Here is an 18338-nt window from a genome sequence, read left to right as displayed (position 1 = left end):
AAATGTGAAAACCTGTGAATAGTTCATGGTGTTTTATTTGTAAATGCATTTTTATTTGGGCGTAAAACCAACCCTTTTGAATCGCTCTTTTGCTGCCTTTGCCCCCAAGCTTTGGAACTCCCTTCCACCCGCGCTACGGTCAATCACGGAGCTATCAGTTTTAAAATCTCTCTAACTACAAAAAATAGTGTTCCCTCATTTATCTGTGGGGGATAGGTTGCCAAAATAGCTCGCAATAAATCCACCAAGGAGCCAACTTTATGTGTTTACAATGATTATATATGTTTTAAGGCTGTAAAACCCCTCACCATACACTTTATACACTTTTCTCAGACAGGCGTTAACATTTCTCTCTTGGTTAAACCCTCTCAACGTGCAAATTTTGTTTGAATTTTAATGATCAACCTACTAGGTTGTACACAACAAATGATTGAGTGACTCACGCATATTTCACTCCTCTGGCCGTGCCGCTTCGTCCTGGCGCTGTTCCACTGATGCGTTGTTGTGTCCTTGTTAAAACATTTTGCTCCTGTCGTCATATTTTCCTCCTCCTCGTTCGACTTGAACCGAAGATTCATTTATTCTGTAATGGCGTCCTACAGCCGCAACTTGTACCTTCCTTCAGCTTGTCCTGAAGTCCAACTTTCTGTGCAATGGTTAGCATCTTCCTCTGCCTTTTAGGTGCAGAACGTTTCGTCGACATTGTGGGTTTTGTCGGGGAGAAAATGTCTCTGCAAGCTGTTTGCTAGCGATCAAACAACAAAAACATGGCAGTTCGCCACGAAGGAGATTGATTGACGATGGTCTACAGCCAAGACAGCACACACAAGACAATGGGCGGGTTTCCCTTAGCCAATAGAGACGCAGAACACACAATGCGCATTCGTATGCTGTTAAAAAAAGCGCTAAAATTGCACAAAAAAACCCTGCGAAACAGTGAGTTTGCAAAAGGTGAACCGTGATGGAGCGAACACTGTCTTCCATTTAGAAATAAGGAATCCTACTTGGCGGAAATTCATTTGGATTGGCTCTGGAACCAGTTATCCGCCATAAACGAGGGATTACTGCTTATCAACATTGACTTAAGTGGGTACTTTTTAGTAATGAGAAGGACACGGTGGACCGGGACTTGATGAGTTGGTCCAGATAGAACGGCTGTCGACATAAGCAAGTTCCGCTGGATTATGACACACCGAAGACGTTGCCTGATCTAAACTCTTGTCTTCATCCTCGTCTTTCTTAATCTGAATGACTCTTTAGTGACAGTACAGCGACCCGCCAATCAAGAGCTACTGGTCGATCTTCCATTGCGAGAACGTTACAAACAATTGTATTTATTAAATGAGTGTAGTCCCCTCCCAGAGAGTGACCAACAGGCACGCAACCTACAAGCTCCAGCTAGGATCCCAGCACCCAAAACCCGGCTGGAAGTATCAGGGTAGGGACACCGACTCACCAGAGCTTAGCGATGTGCCTGTGAACACATTATTGCACGTATATGGCTCAAAATCTGCCTTTTCTATCTCAAAATTAAGGCACAAAATCTTCAAGCTGCGGCTCGTTAGGGCTCCATTGGCCAGTCTCTCTGTCCTCACCATCGCTCGCCCACGATACTGAGCCAACAAGCCGAGCTGAAGTTTGCGCGTAGAGCCCACGCCACAAGCCCGACTCCGACAAAGGCCCATCCGCGGACTGTGGCTCATTTGTCATTGCATGACTTGAGAAACAAAAACAAATGCAGAAACAAATCAAATTTAGGGTTGAAGGCCGAGACCAGGGATCTTGGTCTCAAAAAGGTTGATGACCACTGCAGTACATCCTTGTTTCATGCAGTCAACACTCACACATCTCTCATCCTTCGACTCTTGATCTCACTCACTAACACCACACTCCTGTCGAGTAGTTTCCATCTCCCTCGTCATCCTCTTCTCCCTCCCAGCCCCAGCTGTCCTCACATGCTCCTTTTTTTCCTCTTTGCATTACCCCTGCACTCTTGTCGCTTTTCCTTTTTGTCTAATTCTGTTCCTCTGCTCCAACTCCCGAGGCTTTGTCGGTGCAAAGTGCTCCATCTGTGACTCCATTCTGCTCGCGTCCACAAAGGAGGAGACCCAACAAGCAAAGGTTTGAGTTATGTAATAAGATCATGTGGACACTAATGCTGTATAACGGATATACAGCGCTAGAGTTAATGGAGTGTCTATACCATGAGCATTTGTTGGTCACAGATGGATGACAATGGGACTTTAGCTTGAATCGCAAAGTTCAGCGGTTTTAAAACCTGAAGATAATAGCCGCTCATATGACTAATGCCCCCTCATATGGAGCTTTTGTCTTTACCTTCTCGTTTCAGGGGGTAAAACACAACTACATGTATGTACAGATATATAGATGGCCTGCAGCTTAAAAAGGAAAATATTCAAAGTGAAAGAAGATTAGATTCCCATACATTCATTTATTTGTGAATAACTAATACATTTGCAGCCCCACGAATGGATTTCGTGCTACCTGTTATGCATTGTGACTCTGCTCTGCGTGTGAAAGACAGGAAGTGGTTCTTGCCTCACGCATTTACTCAGAACTCAAACACAAGCGGTCACAAAAGGCAAAGTATTCGCCACAGGAGGTAAGATCCGGACATGCAGGTAACGTCCACAAGCCCGGGGAGCGTGCAGAACACCTCCACAAGCGTGCAGCCCAGGCTTTAACCCATTCAATCCCAGCCATTTGTCAAAATTCAACCCCTTCAGTACCAGCCATGTTAGAGGATTTGGAGTGATTTTTCAAGGCACATAGAATATTGTGTTCTATGGCTAAATAAACATGGAACCCACCAAAACAAAGATCAGACTCTCATCTTTCATCAGAAAAAAAAGTTTGTTTCTACCTTTTTCCGTTCTTTAGTAATCAGCAGTAGAACATAGGTAGGTTTCAGGAAAATAAAAGTTCCCAACTAAAAACGGAAAAAAACAGCTTTTTCTGAAAAGATACAGTTCAAGCAAAGCTTTCACTTTGACACTATTTTTTGCTTTGTTACAGCTCAAATATCCAAACAACTGCACCACAACATAAACAACACAAATATAACAAATATAACACCATATATAACACCACTAACTATTTATTTTTTCACATTTTGAACTAAACTGTGTGCGTGTGTGTAACCCTCCATGCTCTTCCACGTCCTCCTTGCGGTCAAGCGTGTTCGTTCATGTAGAAGATCCATGCCGAGCTCTTATCAAATGCACTTCTGCCACCTCATTGTCGTTTTTATGGTTTATAACTGCAGTGACAGTGACTTCCTTTAGTCTGCCATTGCGTCATCACCTATTTTTGCCTCGCACAACATCATAAAAGAAGTATAAATACATCTTTGAGAGCGAGCATTCGGGTTTAAAATACGTATAAATAAGTCTTTGGTATTGAATGCGTTACCTAGCATGAGTAATGATAGCGATAGTGCTAAGAAGACGCAGCCTGGACACATACTTCCGTCGTTTTGGTAACTCTTTGCCTTCCCGGTGAAATACATAAACCAGGCGTGTCCAAAGTGCGGCCATTTGAGGCCTTGTGCTTTGTTTTTGTTTTTTAATGAAAAGAAATTGAATAAACAAAATCAACAGCAAAAATGTAAAAATAGAGCAAAAAGCCATAATATAACGGGATAATAATATAACATTAATCGTGGTTATTTGGGTCCAGACCTGATTGTGATGCCGTAATTTCCATTGATTAGCCGCCACTTTTTTCCTGCTTTGAATCCTGCAGCTTATACAGCTAACTTACGGCTAAAAGAACTACAGTCCCCATGATGCTTTGAGTGCAGCTCCAGGAAGCCTTTCGCGGCGATCGTGTTTTGATTTGACAAATCTTAAGTAAGTTTGATCAAGTGTAAAACTATTACAGCTTGCGTTTGGACTGCTTGGACTGGACTCTGATGAAAAACATGTCATCTCATCATCAGTGCTGACGGGTGAGGCTGGGAACATCAAGTGGAGGTAGGATTGCAAGGTTTGTCTTTGTTGCGTTCTGTCTTTCTCTAGCGTGTGTCAAAACGTCCACTATCGACAACGGGTTTAGAAAGGCTGGAGTACTGCGTGATGAAGAGGACAGCTCAAGCAAATGTGCTAATTTGCCTCAAGACGAAAGTGACACCGAGAGCGACAACGAGAGAGAGACTGACAAGGTGTGTGATGAAGGAATTATGAGGCTGATCAATTCTGATGCTGAAGAAGACGACTTTAGTGGTTTTAGTTCTCAGGAGGAGGATGAAGACTGCGAAAAATGACTTTTCTGTTAGGCTACTGTTTAACTAGCCATATTACATGCACTGTTTGGCACTGTTTGGAAAAAAACATTTATTTTATCAAAAGTTTTAAAAATCTTTCCGTGTAACATCTTTCTGTGTACTAACGATCCCATTTTACAACGTGCACACCTGTGGTTTATAGACCTGTATGGCCTCCATATGTACAAATCTTTTTTTCTCTTTAAATTTAGTAGGTGCGGCCAATATACCGGTGCGCTCTATAGTCCGGAAATTACTGTAAGTGAATTTCTGCTAAGTAAGATTCATTATTAATAAATTGAATATGTTTGTTAGAACATAGAAAACCTGTTTACGACCTTCTAAATGCAGCATTTGACATTATTAGAGCCCTCTAGACATGACATAATACCCCTATAGTCACCTTAACACTCCTATTACCCAATATAGTAGACATAATAAGAGGATTTAAGACATATGTAAGACTTGTACTTGTGTGTGTTGCTGTAAATGTCTTCCAGTGCTAGGGGGAGCTCAGTGTGTGGCTGACAGGAAGTGAGTTATTTGAGATTTTTATTAGGAATTATTGCGCCTGCGATCAAGTCTGGTGCTTGTGTGTCTCACTGAACATTACAGTAACATTACTGACACCTAGTGGCCAGTGTAGAATACTACATACCACAATTTGAAAGCGTCGATATTTCACTTAGCCATGTTTATGCTGGAAAATGATTCATTTAGGCCAACAAAATGTAGAATTTGCTTAAATATGCATATTTTTGACTGATAACACTGGTCTACACAGTTTTTGAAACACATCTCCTTGGCTAATTTTGGGGTGCTGATTTCGAATCTGATGTCCGATTTTTCATATCAGCCTTCATTTTTGGTAATCTTATGCTCACGCCCCCTAAAAAGCTTAAAAATGCCATGTAGCATACACAAAAAGCAAAGCACACCAATTTCTAATCTGCCTTCTGGAGGCTAGATGTGCAGCTTCTTGCTGAAACTGCTCAGTTTGCATTGGTTCACTGGTTCATTTCACTAGAAGGAGGAGTGGTATTAAAAGAAGGACGCCGTTACCATAAAACGATGTTCTAAGTCACGTTATGTCCTCCTCTGTGCTTAAGTTACTAGAAAAAAGGTCAGTTAGGATAATCCATAATACCACTTACAAAGAACATATAAGCCCTTTATTCTTAAAATCACAATTATTCAAATTTACTGACTTGGTAAACCTTCATACTGCTAAAATCATACATAAAACAAATAATGACCTGTTACCCGAAAACATAAAACAATTCTTCTCAACAAGAGAGGAGAAATATGACCTTAGGGAAATGTTCAACTTAACACTTAGATGCACGAACAACGCTAAAAACCGTCAGCATTTCGGTATGTGGAATCAAATTATGGAACGGACTGAGCAAGGAACTCAAACAATGCACTAAAATGAGCGATTTAATAAGAAACAGTGCAAGCAGTTGATGTTTCCAAAGTACAAGGAAGATACAAACAATACTACACATACAGTACAATGCTAAGTCTGATCACTCTTACTCTTCATTCTGGTGAGTACATTGTCTGGACTCACTCATTAGCAAACTGTTTCTGTCAACTCCTAACCCTGCCATCAGTTATTATCTATCTGTTATTATCAGGAAGTCTGCTATAGCATTTCTTTGCAGTAAGTGTATACCTTGACTGTCACTGCACCACATTGTTATATTACCCGGTCACTTTCCTGTGTATTGACAATTGGCAAAGACTACATTTGGAAAACAGGAGGTGAATAAATGAATTGCAATTGACGTGAAGCAGGTGAGGGGTAGGATTAAATCAGCCTTGCTTGGAACTGTGTGATGTACTCAGGTGTAACTTGTATACATGTTCCAAACGAATGAAACCATGACCATAACCAGGATTTATGCCATATCCATCACTTAGTACCTGCTTTGTCTTCACGGCGTCACATTAACTTATGCATTTCCGAAAAAATGCCACACGTTACGTCAATTACAAGTCAATTTCATTTTTCAAATCAGCGCCCTCAAATTAACTAAAAAGTATGGTTTTCATTCTTCATCAAATTTTGTAGACCTGTGTAATAGGCCGTATCCAAGCACAAAACAGCAATCATTAATTCATTCATTCATTTGTGGAAACTTGCAATCGAGGGAAGGAGCGATGCTGAACCGTGCCGTGGCAAGGGACGACAGTAAAACATTTCTTTTAGCCTTTTTAAAAAAAAAATGCCCCCTGTGGGAAACACTGTGCACAAATTATTATCAAGGGTATGATTATTAAGACAGCTTGACCTTGAAATCTGAACATCTGAGATAACTAAACCAGATCTAGCATAATTAGTCATGTCATAAGAATTTATCAAGGAAGAGGAATTTATCAACGCTGTCATAAAGGCTTGAGAAGATGCGTAGCATAGCCGTCAATCTGTGACTCAAACAACAAGAATCCAGCTGACTGAGAGTGAGCAGTAGTCAGCACCACCATTAACGCCCATGGGTGCCCCGGCCCCGGGCGAATTTAAAGGGGGCTTCTGTGCGATTGCTCCTCCTTGCTTCATACCAGGCTAGCACACGTTCACTCGGCGCTGCGGTGCTCCGGGACGTTTGCATGTGGCCTCAATGCGTTACTGCAACTTTCCTGACTTTGTGGATTATTTCAAGTTGTTCTGTTTACTGTGGATGTTGAGGGGCTGTCTTGGTTGACACGCCTCTTTCAACATTGCGTAGAAGTCGGAAACAGTACCTCTGGATTGGCAGACCAGGATGGGGTTCCAACTAAGGATCAGGGGAATCGTCAGCCTCTAGAGAAGGGCGCATCTAACCTCGGCTACAGGTTATATTAGACCGTGTTCCTCCTGTGGGGGGGTGCTCCGGGAGTACGGGATTGGTGGCACGCGACTACATGCCTTTCGGTCCTTGTACAACCGGAGCAGGAGCCTGGTTCGCATTGCCAGCAGTAAGTCCAGCCTGTTTCCGGTGAACACTGGCCTCACCAAGGCTGCCCTTTTTGGACGGAATTTTTAGGCGCAGTCGGAAAAGGGTGGATTCCACCCATCGGATTGGGCGTGTGTGGATTTTCTCCGGGTACTCCGGTTTCCTCCCGCATTCCAAAAACATGCATGTTAGGTTAATTGGAGACTCTAAATTGTCCATAGGTATGAATGGGAGTGTAATTGATTTTTGTCTATATGTGCCCTGCGACTGACTGGCGAACAGTTCGTGGTGTAACCCGCCTCTCGACGAAGTCAGCTGGGATCGGCTTCGTGCGACCCTAGTGAGGATAAGCAGCATAGAAGATGGATGGATGGATGGATGGATGGGCTTCCGCAGTGGGAAAATCTGAAAACGCTGTTGTTTCGGTGTAGATGGCCGATCTGAATATTAGTTGACATTCTTCTGATATTTTCTGTATCCAAAATGACTCGTAGAAGTAATTTCACTTTGTCATGAGTCTAGATGAGCCTTGGAAACCGGAAGACAACGGACTTATGCGCATGCCTTCTTTCTTCTTCTATAGTTTGGTGTCATGTGGTTCTGTCTGCGTGTCTGTTTACAGCGCCACACGTAGGTGTGCCTTGTGTGTTACATCCTTTTCACCCACTGATCCGTTCCCGTCTGGATGCAACTATTTACTAATCCGGCACAGTTAAAAAAAAAAAAAATCCCACTAACACAGGACAGGGCCACAAGTATCTCGGGGTCTTGTTCACGGGTGAAGCAAGGCTGGAGCTCGAGGTCAACAGGCAGATCAGCACAGCGTTTACAGTAATGCAGTTACTGTACCAGACCGTCGTGATGGAGAGAGAGCGTAGCCCAAAGCCCTGAGCTTGCTAGCTAGTGGCCATCTCGAGTCCCTGCAGCATAAGAGTTGCGCAATGTGATGTAAACAAAGAATAAAAGGTGACTATAGGCGTGTTATTTCATGTCTACTGGGCTGTAATAATGTTAAAAACTGTATTTAGAAAGTCATAAACAGGTTTTCCGCTATAAACAAGGGACGAAACAGAAAGACAAAGAAAAACAATAAGTGGATATTGTTATCATTCACTTGGTACACCAGGTCCCCAACCAACGAACACAATTGGTTCCAGACGACCGCTCTTATGTCGAATTGTTCTTAAGTCGGGGAAAAGGTACTATTACCAATGATATAGGTACTACATGTACGTGTATACATATACAGTATATGTGTATGTATGTAAATATGAGTTTGGATGCAGTAGTAATGTTAAACCAGGATAATTAATGAAAAAAACAATAATAAAAGTGATATAATAATACGTAATGATAAATGTTATTTACCTTTGAAGAGGAGTGGTCGAGCATACGTCGTTGTGGAGGAGTTGGAGGAGGAGTTATTGTAAAAAAGGACAAATGGTCGTCGTGGTTAGACTCTTCTAAAAGAGGTAGTGTTCTGTGGGTGGTGTAGAATTAAGCAGGCCTATTAACTCTTCATAAACTTTAATCACACGCTCTGTCCGGGTTGCATCATACAGCTACACTGTAGCTTTCCATTTAGCTTTCAGCGTCTAACTCTTCCTCTGTTGGTCCCATTAGCAGTGTCACAGTGCCCTCTACTGGTCAAGCATGTACAGTATAAATATAGAGTTACAGTACCGTACTACAATGCAAAATACATGAAAAAATAGACCAGTCGGCTTGTGTTCGTATCTCCAAAAGTTCGCATGTCAGATGTTCGTAAATTGGGGACTTAGTGTATTATCAAAACAATTGTCCTCGAAGTGTGCCGAGTACAATAGTGACAAATTTGACGGTGTCCATTTTGCTCGCGTTCGTTACACTTGCCTGGTCCATTTCTCACGGCAAATTAGGTCTTATGGAAAGGTGAACAAGCTTACTCCTTCTGCTCGAGTGTTTGAGCAAAAGCCTGCCAGGCAACGCTCAGGCATAATCGGAAAAAATATATGTCTAACTGGGGATGCCCCGATCCACATTTTTTGGCTTCCAATCTGATCCAATTTTATTTTTATAGTCTTACCAATCCAATCCGATACCAATTGTTTTTGGTTTTTTTTAATAATAAGCTTTTGTTACAAACACAAATTTGTGGAATTGAATATGGTTATGAAAATAGCTCTTCAAAGCATTAAAAAAAATGCCACCAAAGTATTGCTAAAGGTACTTTTTTATTACACAGCAAACTCTCTTCAACACAATAGTAATTTATTGACGGTCCCTAGTAAAAACAACGAGCGGTTAGAGCAGCATTTCCCATGGGAGCTCCCCGCACCATGACACAGCAGTCACAGTGACGGGGAACTACCGCTGCAGCTACGGAGCCGAATAGCCGACATTCAACGTGAACGTACCTTCACCACGGTACACCGTGGACATGTCTGCATGGTGGTGTTGCGTTTTCTTCTTCTAACGGGCGGCGGGAGTCGAGTGGCAACCAGCTTTGAGGCGTATTACCGCACTTGCCGTGTTGGGAGTGTGGCCCAAAGTTACAGTCTACGGCAACCAGAGTGGCCCAATCTGGTGGCGGATGCCGATATTATTCGATCTTCAAAATACAGTGGATCGGCAGCCGATCCTGAAGATCGGATTGGGACATCCCTGTGTATTACACACAACAGAAATTCAACAAAAAATGCTCCACCAATGCAAAAAATGTCCAATGGAGGGGTCGTCCCAAGTGTGATATCACATCTGCATTCTGCTCCAGACTCCAGAAATAGACTGTTTTTAGTGAAAAAAACATAACAAAAGTAAACATTCGAGTGCAGTGTTCCTTCGCTACATCGCGCTTCACCTTTTGCGGACTCGCTGTTCCGTGGATTTTTTAAAGTGCAAGTTTGCATGTTTTTTTTAACAGCGTATGCATTGTGTTGTGCGTCCTTGTGGTGTATTCGAGCGCTCTATCGGTGCTCTGTTGTGTGTGTCTGTTATTGTATTGTAATTGTATTAGAGGGTGTTGTATACTCTTGTTAGAGTTGAAGATGTGTGCAGCTCCACCTCGTCTCAGTATGTGTTTACGTGCCCGTACGAGCGTATTAGGAACCCACAGTAGACAATAGCCGGCTAAATATTGTGCCACAACAGTCCTGATTGGCTAATGGAAAACCCACCCATTGTGTTCTGTGTCCTGATTGGCTTTAGACCTTTGTCAATCAATCAATCTCCTTCGTGCTGTTTCCTGTTGTGGTCAGTGGTCGCTAGCAAACGCTAGGAGCAATATGTTTTAACAAGGATGCAAAAACTCTACAGTCGAGTTTCCAACCCAGTAGGTTGATCATTCAAATTCAAACGAAATGTGAGCTTTGAGAGTGTTTAAACAAGAGCAAAATGTGATAAAATGTTAATGCCTGTATAAAGAAAAGTCTATGGTGAGGGGTTTTACAACTTAAAACAAAACAATTGTAAAAAAAAAAAATTTAAGTTGCCTACTTTGCAGATTTCACTTATTGCGGGCTATTTTGGCCCACGTCGAGGGTCACCAAATGTGGAGATGCGATTATGCCTCTCAATGTAATTTTTCCCTGACAAAATAATCAGATTGAAATGTGTTTCGGTGTCATGACCACTTGAATGCCGAAGTACAATTTGCTGCATTTAGTATGCTCGGGAATCCCCCCAAAAGTACACTCAAAACATGTCAATTCGACTTACATTACCGTGGTCTCTTTGAACGCAACCCCGCGTGGCTCATGACAAAATGACATTAGAAGCACCTGGAAATGTTTGAGCACATGATGAGCACATCAGCATGCGGAGTAAAAGTATGGCTCGGACTAAATAGAAACGTCAAACAACAAATGAATATGTTAAGAAACGCTGATATGGTTTTTACAAGGTTTGATATCATCCATCCATGTTATTATTCAGATGAATCTGTTTATGACACGTTTTATCTATAATATACCCTGCATTATGTATGTATTCATAATACAATGCATAATACAATGTGTACGTTCCTTTACCCCTTACCTACTATACCTACACTCTTCCTTTTATGAAGTCATTAGCACTTATTTATTTCTGAATAAGCTATCTGCAAACTCCATGAACTTCACAGTACATGTCGTTATCCTTGTTCTTTGACTATAATAATAATAAAAAAAAAATGGTATCGTAGTACATGTTCCACACAGAAAAGTGAATAAATTGTCAGGAATAGCTGAGACACGGAGAAATGTCGTGAAGGGTACAATAAGCTCTCCGTCTTCCAACTCCTTTTCGGGCATGTTGAACAGTGCAAGAATAAACATGTAACTTTGTTAAGCAGGTTCCAAATAAACCAAACCATGACCGTTAACGACCAACAAATATTGCCCTGAATGTTATTTTCCTCAACAAACCTTGAAGGAAAAAAATGACTCCTGAATAATGAATTCGGAGTGTTACGTGCAGCTGAGCGGGACTTGTTCGATGAAGCAACCGTGCAAGTTCAAGCTTTGTCCTTGCACTTCATCTCCGCTGAGAAACAATATGACAGCAATGATGTTCATATTCCGATACCACTGACGTCTTACCTCCGTGCTGTGCCACCTTCCGGAGCCCGGCGGCCAGTCCCAGCAGAAAGCCCGTCAAGCACATCTGGACGGCGAACAACTCCTTTCGCTTTCTTCGCCTGCCGTTGCTCCTCCGTCGGTTCAGCATCACTCCGACTCCCACGGTTGTCTCCGGCATTCCGTCTTCCTCCGCGCGGGCCATGGCGCTCTTCTTCCGGCGAGCGTTCCCGTGGATGCCCCGGTGGTGGTGGTGGTGGTGGTGCAAAAAGGACGCGTGATGAGAGCTGCAGGTACAGATGTGACTGCCTTGGCGAGGGACTCTCAATGTATAAGCTAGTGTTTTACACGCTGCTACATCCGGTGGAAACTTTCAAAATAAAAGAAAAAACAAACAACGTGAAAACAGAGAACTACTGTATTGTACATTGATCACAATTTTAAGAGCAGTTGAACAAATTTGCAAGAATTGAAATTTTGCACTGTTGAATCTTAGGGAGGTTCTACGTTGAGCTTCAAAATGCAAAAAGAAGAAATGGGAGTGAGACAAACACACTTTACAGTCAGCAATTTATTGCAAACAAGCAATAAAGTGAAATTAGCTGTTCATCAACGGATCAAATGTTTACGTTCATTGATAAAAAAAAACTAAAATAGAAATAAAATGTAGATAAAAAGCAGTAAGTAATGAATAGCTGCACCATTCTTGTTAATCAGCTTAAAAATGGGTGTGGGCATGCATGATGCCAGTGTTTCCAGGAGGCTAGTGGGAATGTTGCTGCAGGTGGTGAAGATGGCTTCACGGAGGGCATCCACTGTTTGGAAGTGATGTCCATTTGTGTAAACTGGCCTTGCCATCCATCCCTAAATGTTCTCCACTGGATTTAAATGAGGGGAACATGCAGGATGGTCCAAAAGAGTGATGTTATTCTCCCTGAAGAGGTCCTTGGTCAAGCGAGCATTGTGAACTGCAGCGTTGTCCTGTTGAAAAACCCAGCTGTTACCACGCAGACGAGGGCCCTCAGTCATGAGGGATGCCCCCTGCAACATCTCCACATAACCCTCTGCCGTTTGACGCCCCTGCACAACCTGAAGCTCCATTGTTCCATTGAAGGATCATGATGGCGCCCCCTCCACTGTGCTGTGTGAAAACATCTCAGATGGGATCTCCTTGTCATGCCAGTAACGTTGGAAGCCATCAGGGAGAATAACATTTTCTTCCACCTTTCAATGTCCCATGTTTGGTGTTCTCCTGCAAATTCCAGACGGGACATTTTGTGGCGTTGAAGGAGACAAGGTCTTTTCAAGACGTGCTTTTCTTCTTAAATGAAAACTGCACTTTTTGGGAATTTTGCCCATCATCCAAAAAGCTCTCAATTTACCCCCCAATTTATTTGTTTCGCCGCATACATAAAATCAATTTTAAACACGTGTCGCTCATAGTCATTGCCTGGCTCACTCACAGGCACGCTCGCTGATTAGGTTCAAAGGTCACACCTTGTGGTGTGAAACATCAGAGGGGTTGTGTTTATTTTTAAAACAACGGGGGGAACTGGGCATGAAAAAAGGAGAGAAGTCGATATTTCAAGCACTTGGGAATTGTCCTGCTCAGTGAAATTGAGCTGTCACAATTGATCTGCACTCAGCGGAGCGCATCGTCTGACGACGCCGAAACATCACGTCTCTTGTGTGAAGCCGCCTCACTAATCCAGTCTTCTCCTGTTCTCGCCAGAGTGTGGTGTGCGGGACACCTGCACACCACACACAAACATAAGCAAAGGCACACAAATACCAAACACAGCTCTAATATAGTGCAATTACAGACAGTGGCGCGCTTAAGCAGAGTGGCTGCAGCAGGAAGACGCCGGCTCACGCCTCAGGATTCGTCTGCCCTCCTTCATGCATTCTGGAGACGTCTACATTCCTCTGCAGGACAGGCACTCAGCACAGCCACGGGTGGCCGAGTGGTTCGCACATTGGCCTCAGTTTGCACGTTCGCCACATGCCTGCGTGGATTTTCAGCAGGTACTCCGGCTTCCTCCCGCAAACCAAAAACATGCATGCTGGGGTCATTTTTTTAAGCTAAAGCAGGGGTGTCCAAACCTTTTTCCAGCAATGCAACTTTGCCACTTTCATATTTTGTAAAGCAACACATGTAGATGAATGGATGGATGGATGGATGGATGGATGGATGGATGGATGGATGGATGGATGGAAGGATGGATGGATGGATGATGGATGGATGGATGGATGGATGGATGGCTGGATGGAAGGATGGATGGATGGATGGATGGATGATGGATGGATGGATGGATGGATGGAAGGATGGATGGATGGATGGATGGGAGGATGGAAGGATGGATGGATGGATGGATGGATGGATGGATGGATGGTTGGATGGATGGGAGGATGGGAGGATGGATGGAAGGATGGATGGATGGATGGATGGATGGATGGATGGATAGATGGATGGATGGATGGATGGATGGATGGAAGGATGGATGGATGGATGGATGGGAGGATGGAAGGATGGATGGAAGGATGGATGGATGGATGGATGGTTGGATGGATGGATGGATGGGAGGATGGAAGGATGGATGGAAGGATGGTTGGATGGATGGAAGGATGGATGGATGATGGATGGATGGATGGATGGATGGATGGATGGGAGGATGGAAGGATGGATGGAAGGATGGATGGATGGATGGTTGGATGGATGGATGGATGGGAGGATGGGAGGATGGAAGGATGGATGGATGGATGGATAGATGGATGGATGGATGGATGGATGGATGGGAGGATGGAAGGATGGATGGAAGGATGGATGGATGGATGGTTGGATGGATGGATGGATAGGAGGATGGAAGGATGGAAGGATGGATGGAAGGATGGATGGATGGATGGATAGATGGATGGATGGATGGATGGAAGGATGGATGGATGGATGGATGGATGGATGAAGGATGGATGGATGGATGAATGGATGGATGGATGGAAGGATGGATGATGGATGGACAGATAAATGGATGGATGGATGGATGGATGGATGGATGAATGGAAGGATGGATGATGGATGGAAGGATGGATGGATGGATGGAAGGATGGATGGATGAACAGATAAATGGATGGATGGATGGATGGAAGGATGGATGGACGGATGGATGTTTGGATAGAAGGATGGATGGATGGATAGATGTTGTTGTGTTGAATAGCCGCAAGGTGTGGGGGAGGAGTGGAGCAGGGCAGTGATAGTAATCTGCCACTGAAACTGCTCTTCTGTCAGGAGATGATGCTGTGCATTGGATGATGCTGGTTGTCCATGATGGAAAGGAGCCTCCTCAGTGTCCTTTGCTCTGCCAAGGATGTCAGGCTGTCCAGCTCAGTGCCAATGACAGAACCTGTCTTCTTCTTGAGGCTGCTAAGATATGCTAAGACGTTGTACATAGTTCAAGAAAAAAGTGCATGTCAGCTTTGTCTTATAGGTGAAAAAGCCTTTTATTAGTATTAACTTTCCACTTTTCCATTTTTGCTGTTTTTTAAAATTTCCAAATATTTCAGCTTTCTTCTTAATCTTTGCCAATTTTCTTCTTGTAATATTGTGACTTTTCCCCTTTCCAAAAATGACTTTATTTTGTTTTGTTTTTCAAAATATTGTGACTTAAAAAATATATACCTGTATATTTCAAAATATTACCACTCTATGCTACTAAAATTACTTCATTTTTCCTCATATTATGAATTTCTGCTGGTAAAACTGCAACTTAGAATACTAATATTTTGACTTTATTCTCATAAAAGGACAGCAGTTTTATTTCCATGACTATTTAAATTTTCTCTTGTAAATGTTCTTCTGATAATTATGACTTTATTCCCATAATATTTAGACTTTATTGTCATAACTTTTTCCGCCACCAAATTTTCCAAAAATAACAACTTTGTTATTTGGTTTGTTTTTCAGACTGTTATGACTTTTTTAAAATACTTTTTTCTTTCATATTTCTACTTTAAAGGAGTTTATTTTTCCTCATAACATTTGAATGGCTTTTTTTCTCATTATAATGCAACTTTTTTTCTCTTAATATTTTGACTTTATTCTAGTTATTCTAACTATTTCAACTTTCCTCCTGTAATTTTCCTTCTCATAATTATGGTTTCATTGCCAAAATATTTTCATTATTCTCATAATAACTTTTTCCGCAATCAAATTTTCCAAAAATTACAATTTTGTCATTTTGTTCGTTTCTCATAATATTATAACTATATAATATTAAAATACTAAATATAAAATAAAATACTAAAAAGAATACCTTTTTTCTTTAATATTTCAACTCTACATAAGTAAAATGACTATTTTTCCTCATAATATTACAAATTAATTCTTGTAAAATTGCAACTTTTTTCCCGTTAGAATACAACTTTTTTCTTTGAATATTTTGCCTTTATTCTTGTAAAATGATTTTTTTTACATTTCTGCTGTTGTTTTCTCTTTGTTTTCTCCATTTATTTCAACTTTGCTCTTATAAACCTTCTTCTCATAATTATGGCTTCATTCCCATTGTACTGTATTTTGACTTTATTCTCATAAACACTAACCAAATTTTCTCAAAATTTCACTGCCTCAAAATGCTGCAAAAACCCAAACAAGACCCCCCCCCCCCCCCACCCTGTGCGGAAGCGGCAGATACAATAGTTGCAACTTGTGAAGACAGGAAAGGCTGTTAAATCGGAGTCGCCCCGTGCATGAATAATCCTGTCCCGTGTAAGAAGATTAGCGAGTGTTTTGTTAAGATTTCTTGTTTACATTCCCACAGATGTGCGCGCGCACACGCACGCACGCACGCACGCATGGAAGGTACACTGCCAAAGCCAAGCCTTTTGCTGAGGACTAACAAAGTATGCTTGATAAGGAAATACTGCTGATTGCTTGCTTTATTTTGCATCGTTTGCCCCGACTGGTCCCTCTTTGCGTTCTCCTTTACTTCCGGTGCAGGGCGGAGCAACGGGACACACCTGCAGCTGCGACCAATCCAGTGGCGTTGTTGTTCCTCTTCCTCGTCTTCCAGGCGTGCCGAAACTGTGAGCGTTGTTTCCCGTTCTCGTTCTCCTCCCTCACTGACGGCCAATATTCTGTCGCTTATGTTGTGCTTCCTTGTCCCACCGATCCCTCGTCTTCCTGCCATTCTCATTTTGCCTCGCGATTCTGGAGTTGTAGCTTCGCAGGACCTCATTTTTGGTTATTTCTGGCACAGTCGTTTGTTGTTCTGGTCTACTGTGAAGTCCGTCGTCCCCTCGCCACTTTGCGCTTCGAGTTTCGTGGCTTCACTCTATCACGGTTTTTCAAAAATATTAAAAAATCTGCATATTGAAGCTAATATTATGCATTTTGTTGCCTAAATTAAGCATTTTCAAGCATAAAAATGGCTGAATTAAATAAAATACAAATATAAGGCACTCAGAGGACGCATTCAAGGACGTTGGGATGATGTGTAGCATTCCACACTGGTCACTAGGTGTCAGTAATATTACTGTAAGGCAGGGGTGTCCAGAGTGGGGCCCGTGGCACTTTTTTTATTAGCCTGCGGGACGTTCTAAAAACAGAAAAACTGAAAGCTCTGCAGTAATTTTACAAGAATAAAGTCAAAATATTAAGAGGAAAAAAGTTGGAATCTAACATGGAAAAGTCAAAATCATTAAGAGAATGATGAGGAAAAATAACATCATTTTAGTAGCATTGAGTTGAAATATTAAAGTAAAAATGACATTATTTGAAGTCGTCGCATTATGAGAAACAAAACAATGAATAAAGTTGTCATTTTTGGAAAAGTAGGTTGCAGCAAAAGTTACAATGTTACAAGAAGTCAAAATATGACGGGAATAACTTCATAATTACGAGAATTATACGAAATAATCTTTTAAAAACAGCAGAAAACATCGAGTCAAAATATTAAAAGAATAAAGTTTGCACTTTTACGAGCATAAACTTAATATAAAACAAAATAATGTGATTTCAGTAGCATGGAGTTGAAATATTCAAGAAAAAAATATTACTACGTTATTGTTTTTTGTTGGGTTTTTTTAAGTTGTAATATGAGAAACAAACACAACAAAATAAAGTCATTTTCGGAAAATTGGGTTGGGGAAAAAGTTATAACATTATGGGAATAAAGTCAAAATATACAGTATGATATTGTAAGAATTATTATACAAACTATTTAAGGAGAAATTTGAAATATTTGGAAGACTCGGAGGAAAAAAACAACAGCAAAAATGGAGAGAAAAAAGAGCAAGTAGATACTAATAATATTATAAGTGTAAGTAAATGACAAAGCTGAGCTCCAGTGTGTTTTTTATTTTTTGTCTCCATGTGTGCCCTTGCATGCTTTCCTTTTCCAGCATGTGGCCCTCGTTGGAAAAAGTTTGGGCACCCCTGCTCTGATGTTTGCGTTTTTGTTTGGGTTTTGGAAAATGTCCATGCGGCATCAACCAATTATGCAAATGACGTGATGAGATCATGTGATCTAAGAAACACATTCTGTGTGGACTGAGTCTATATGCTATAAGAGTTCCATGTTTTAGCTT

General features: G+C 41.7%; 1 protein-coding gene across 1 annotated transcript in view; it reads right to left on the bottom strand.

The window, feature by feature from the left end:
• The window catches only part of LOC129192310 (sodium/potassium/calcium exchanger 3-like), a 95601-nt gene extending 83503 nt beyond the window's left edge, over positions 1-12098 (bottom strand). The window contains exon 1 of the mRNA XM_054796199.1: positions 11784-12098. Within this exon, the coding sequence (XP_054652174.1) occupies positions 11784-11964 (181 nt within the window). The 5' untranslated portion in view covers positions 11965-12098. The remainder of the gene's footprint in view (positions 1-11783) is intronic.
• Between the last annotated feature and the right edge of the window lie 6240 nt (positions 12099-18338).

Source organism: Dunckerocampus dactyliophorus, chromosome 13 (assembly GCF_027744805.1).
Source record: "Dunckerocampus dactyliophorus isolate RoL2022-P2 chromosome 13, RoL_Ddac_1.1, whole genome shotgun sequence".
In the NCBI taxonomy this organism is placed as follows: domain Eukaryota; kingdom Metazoa; phylum Chordata; class Actinopteri; order Syngnathiformes; family Syngnathidae; genus Dunckerocampus; species Dunckerocampus dactyliophorus.
The sequence above is the reverse complement of the archived record's forward strand: the minus strand, read 5'-3'. Positions and strand labels throughout refer to the sequence as shown.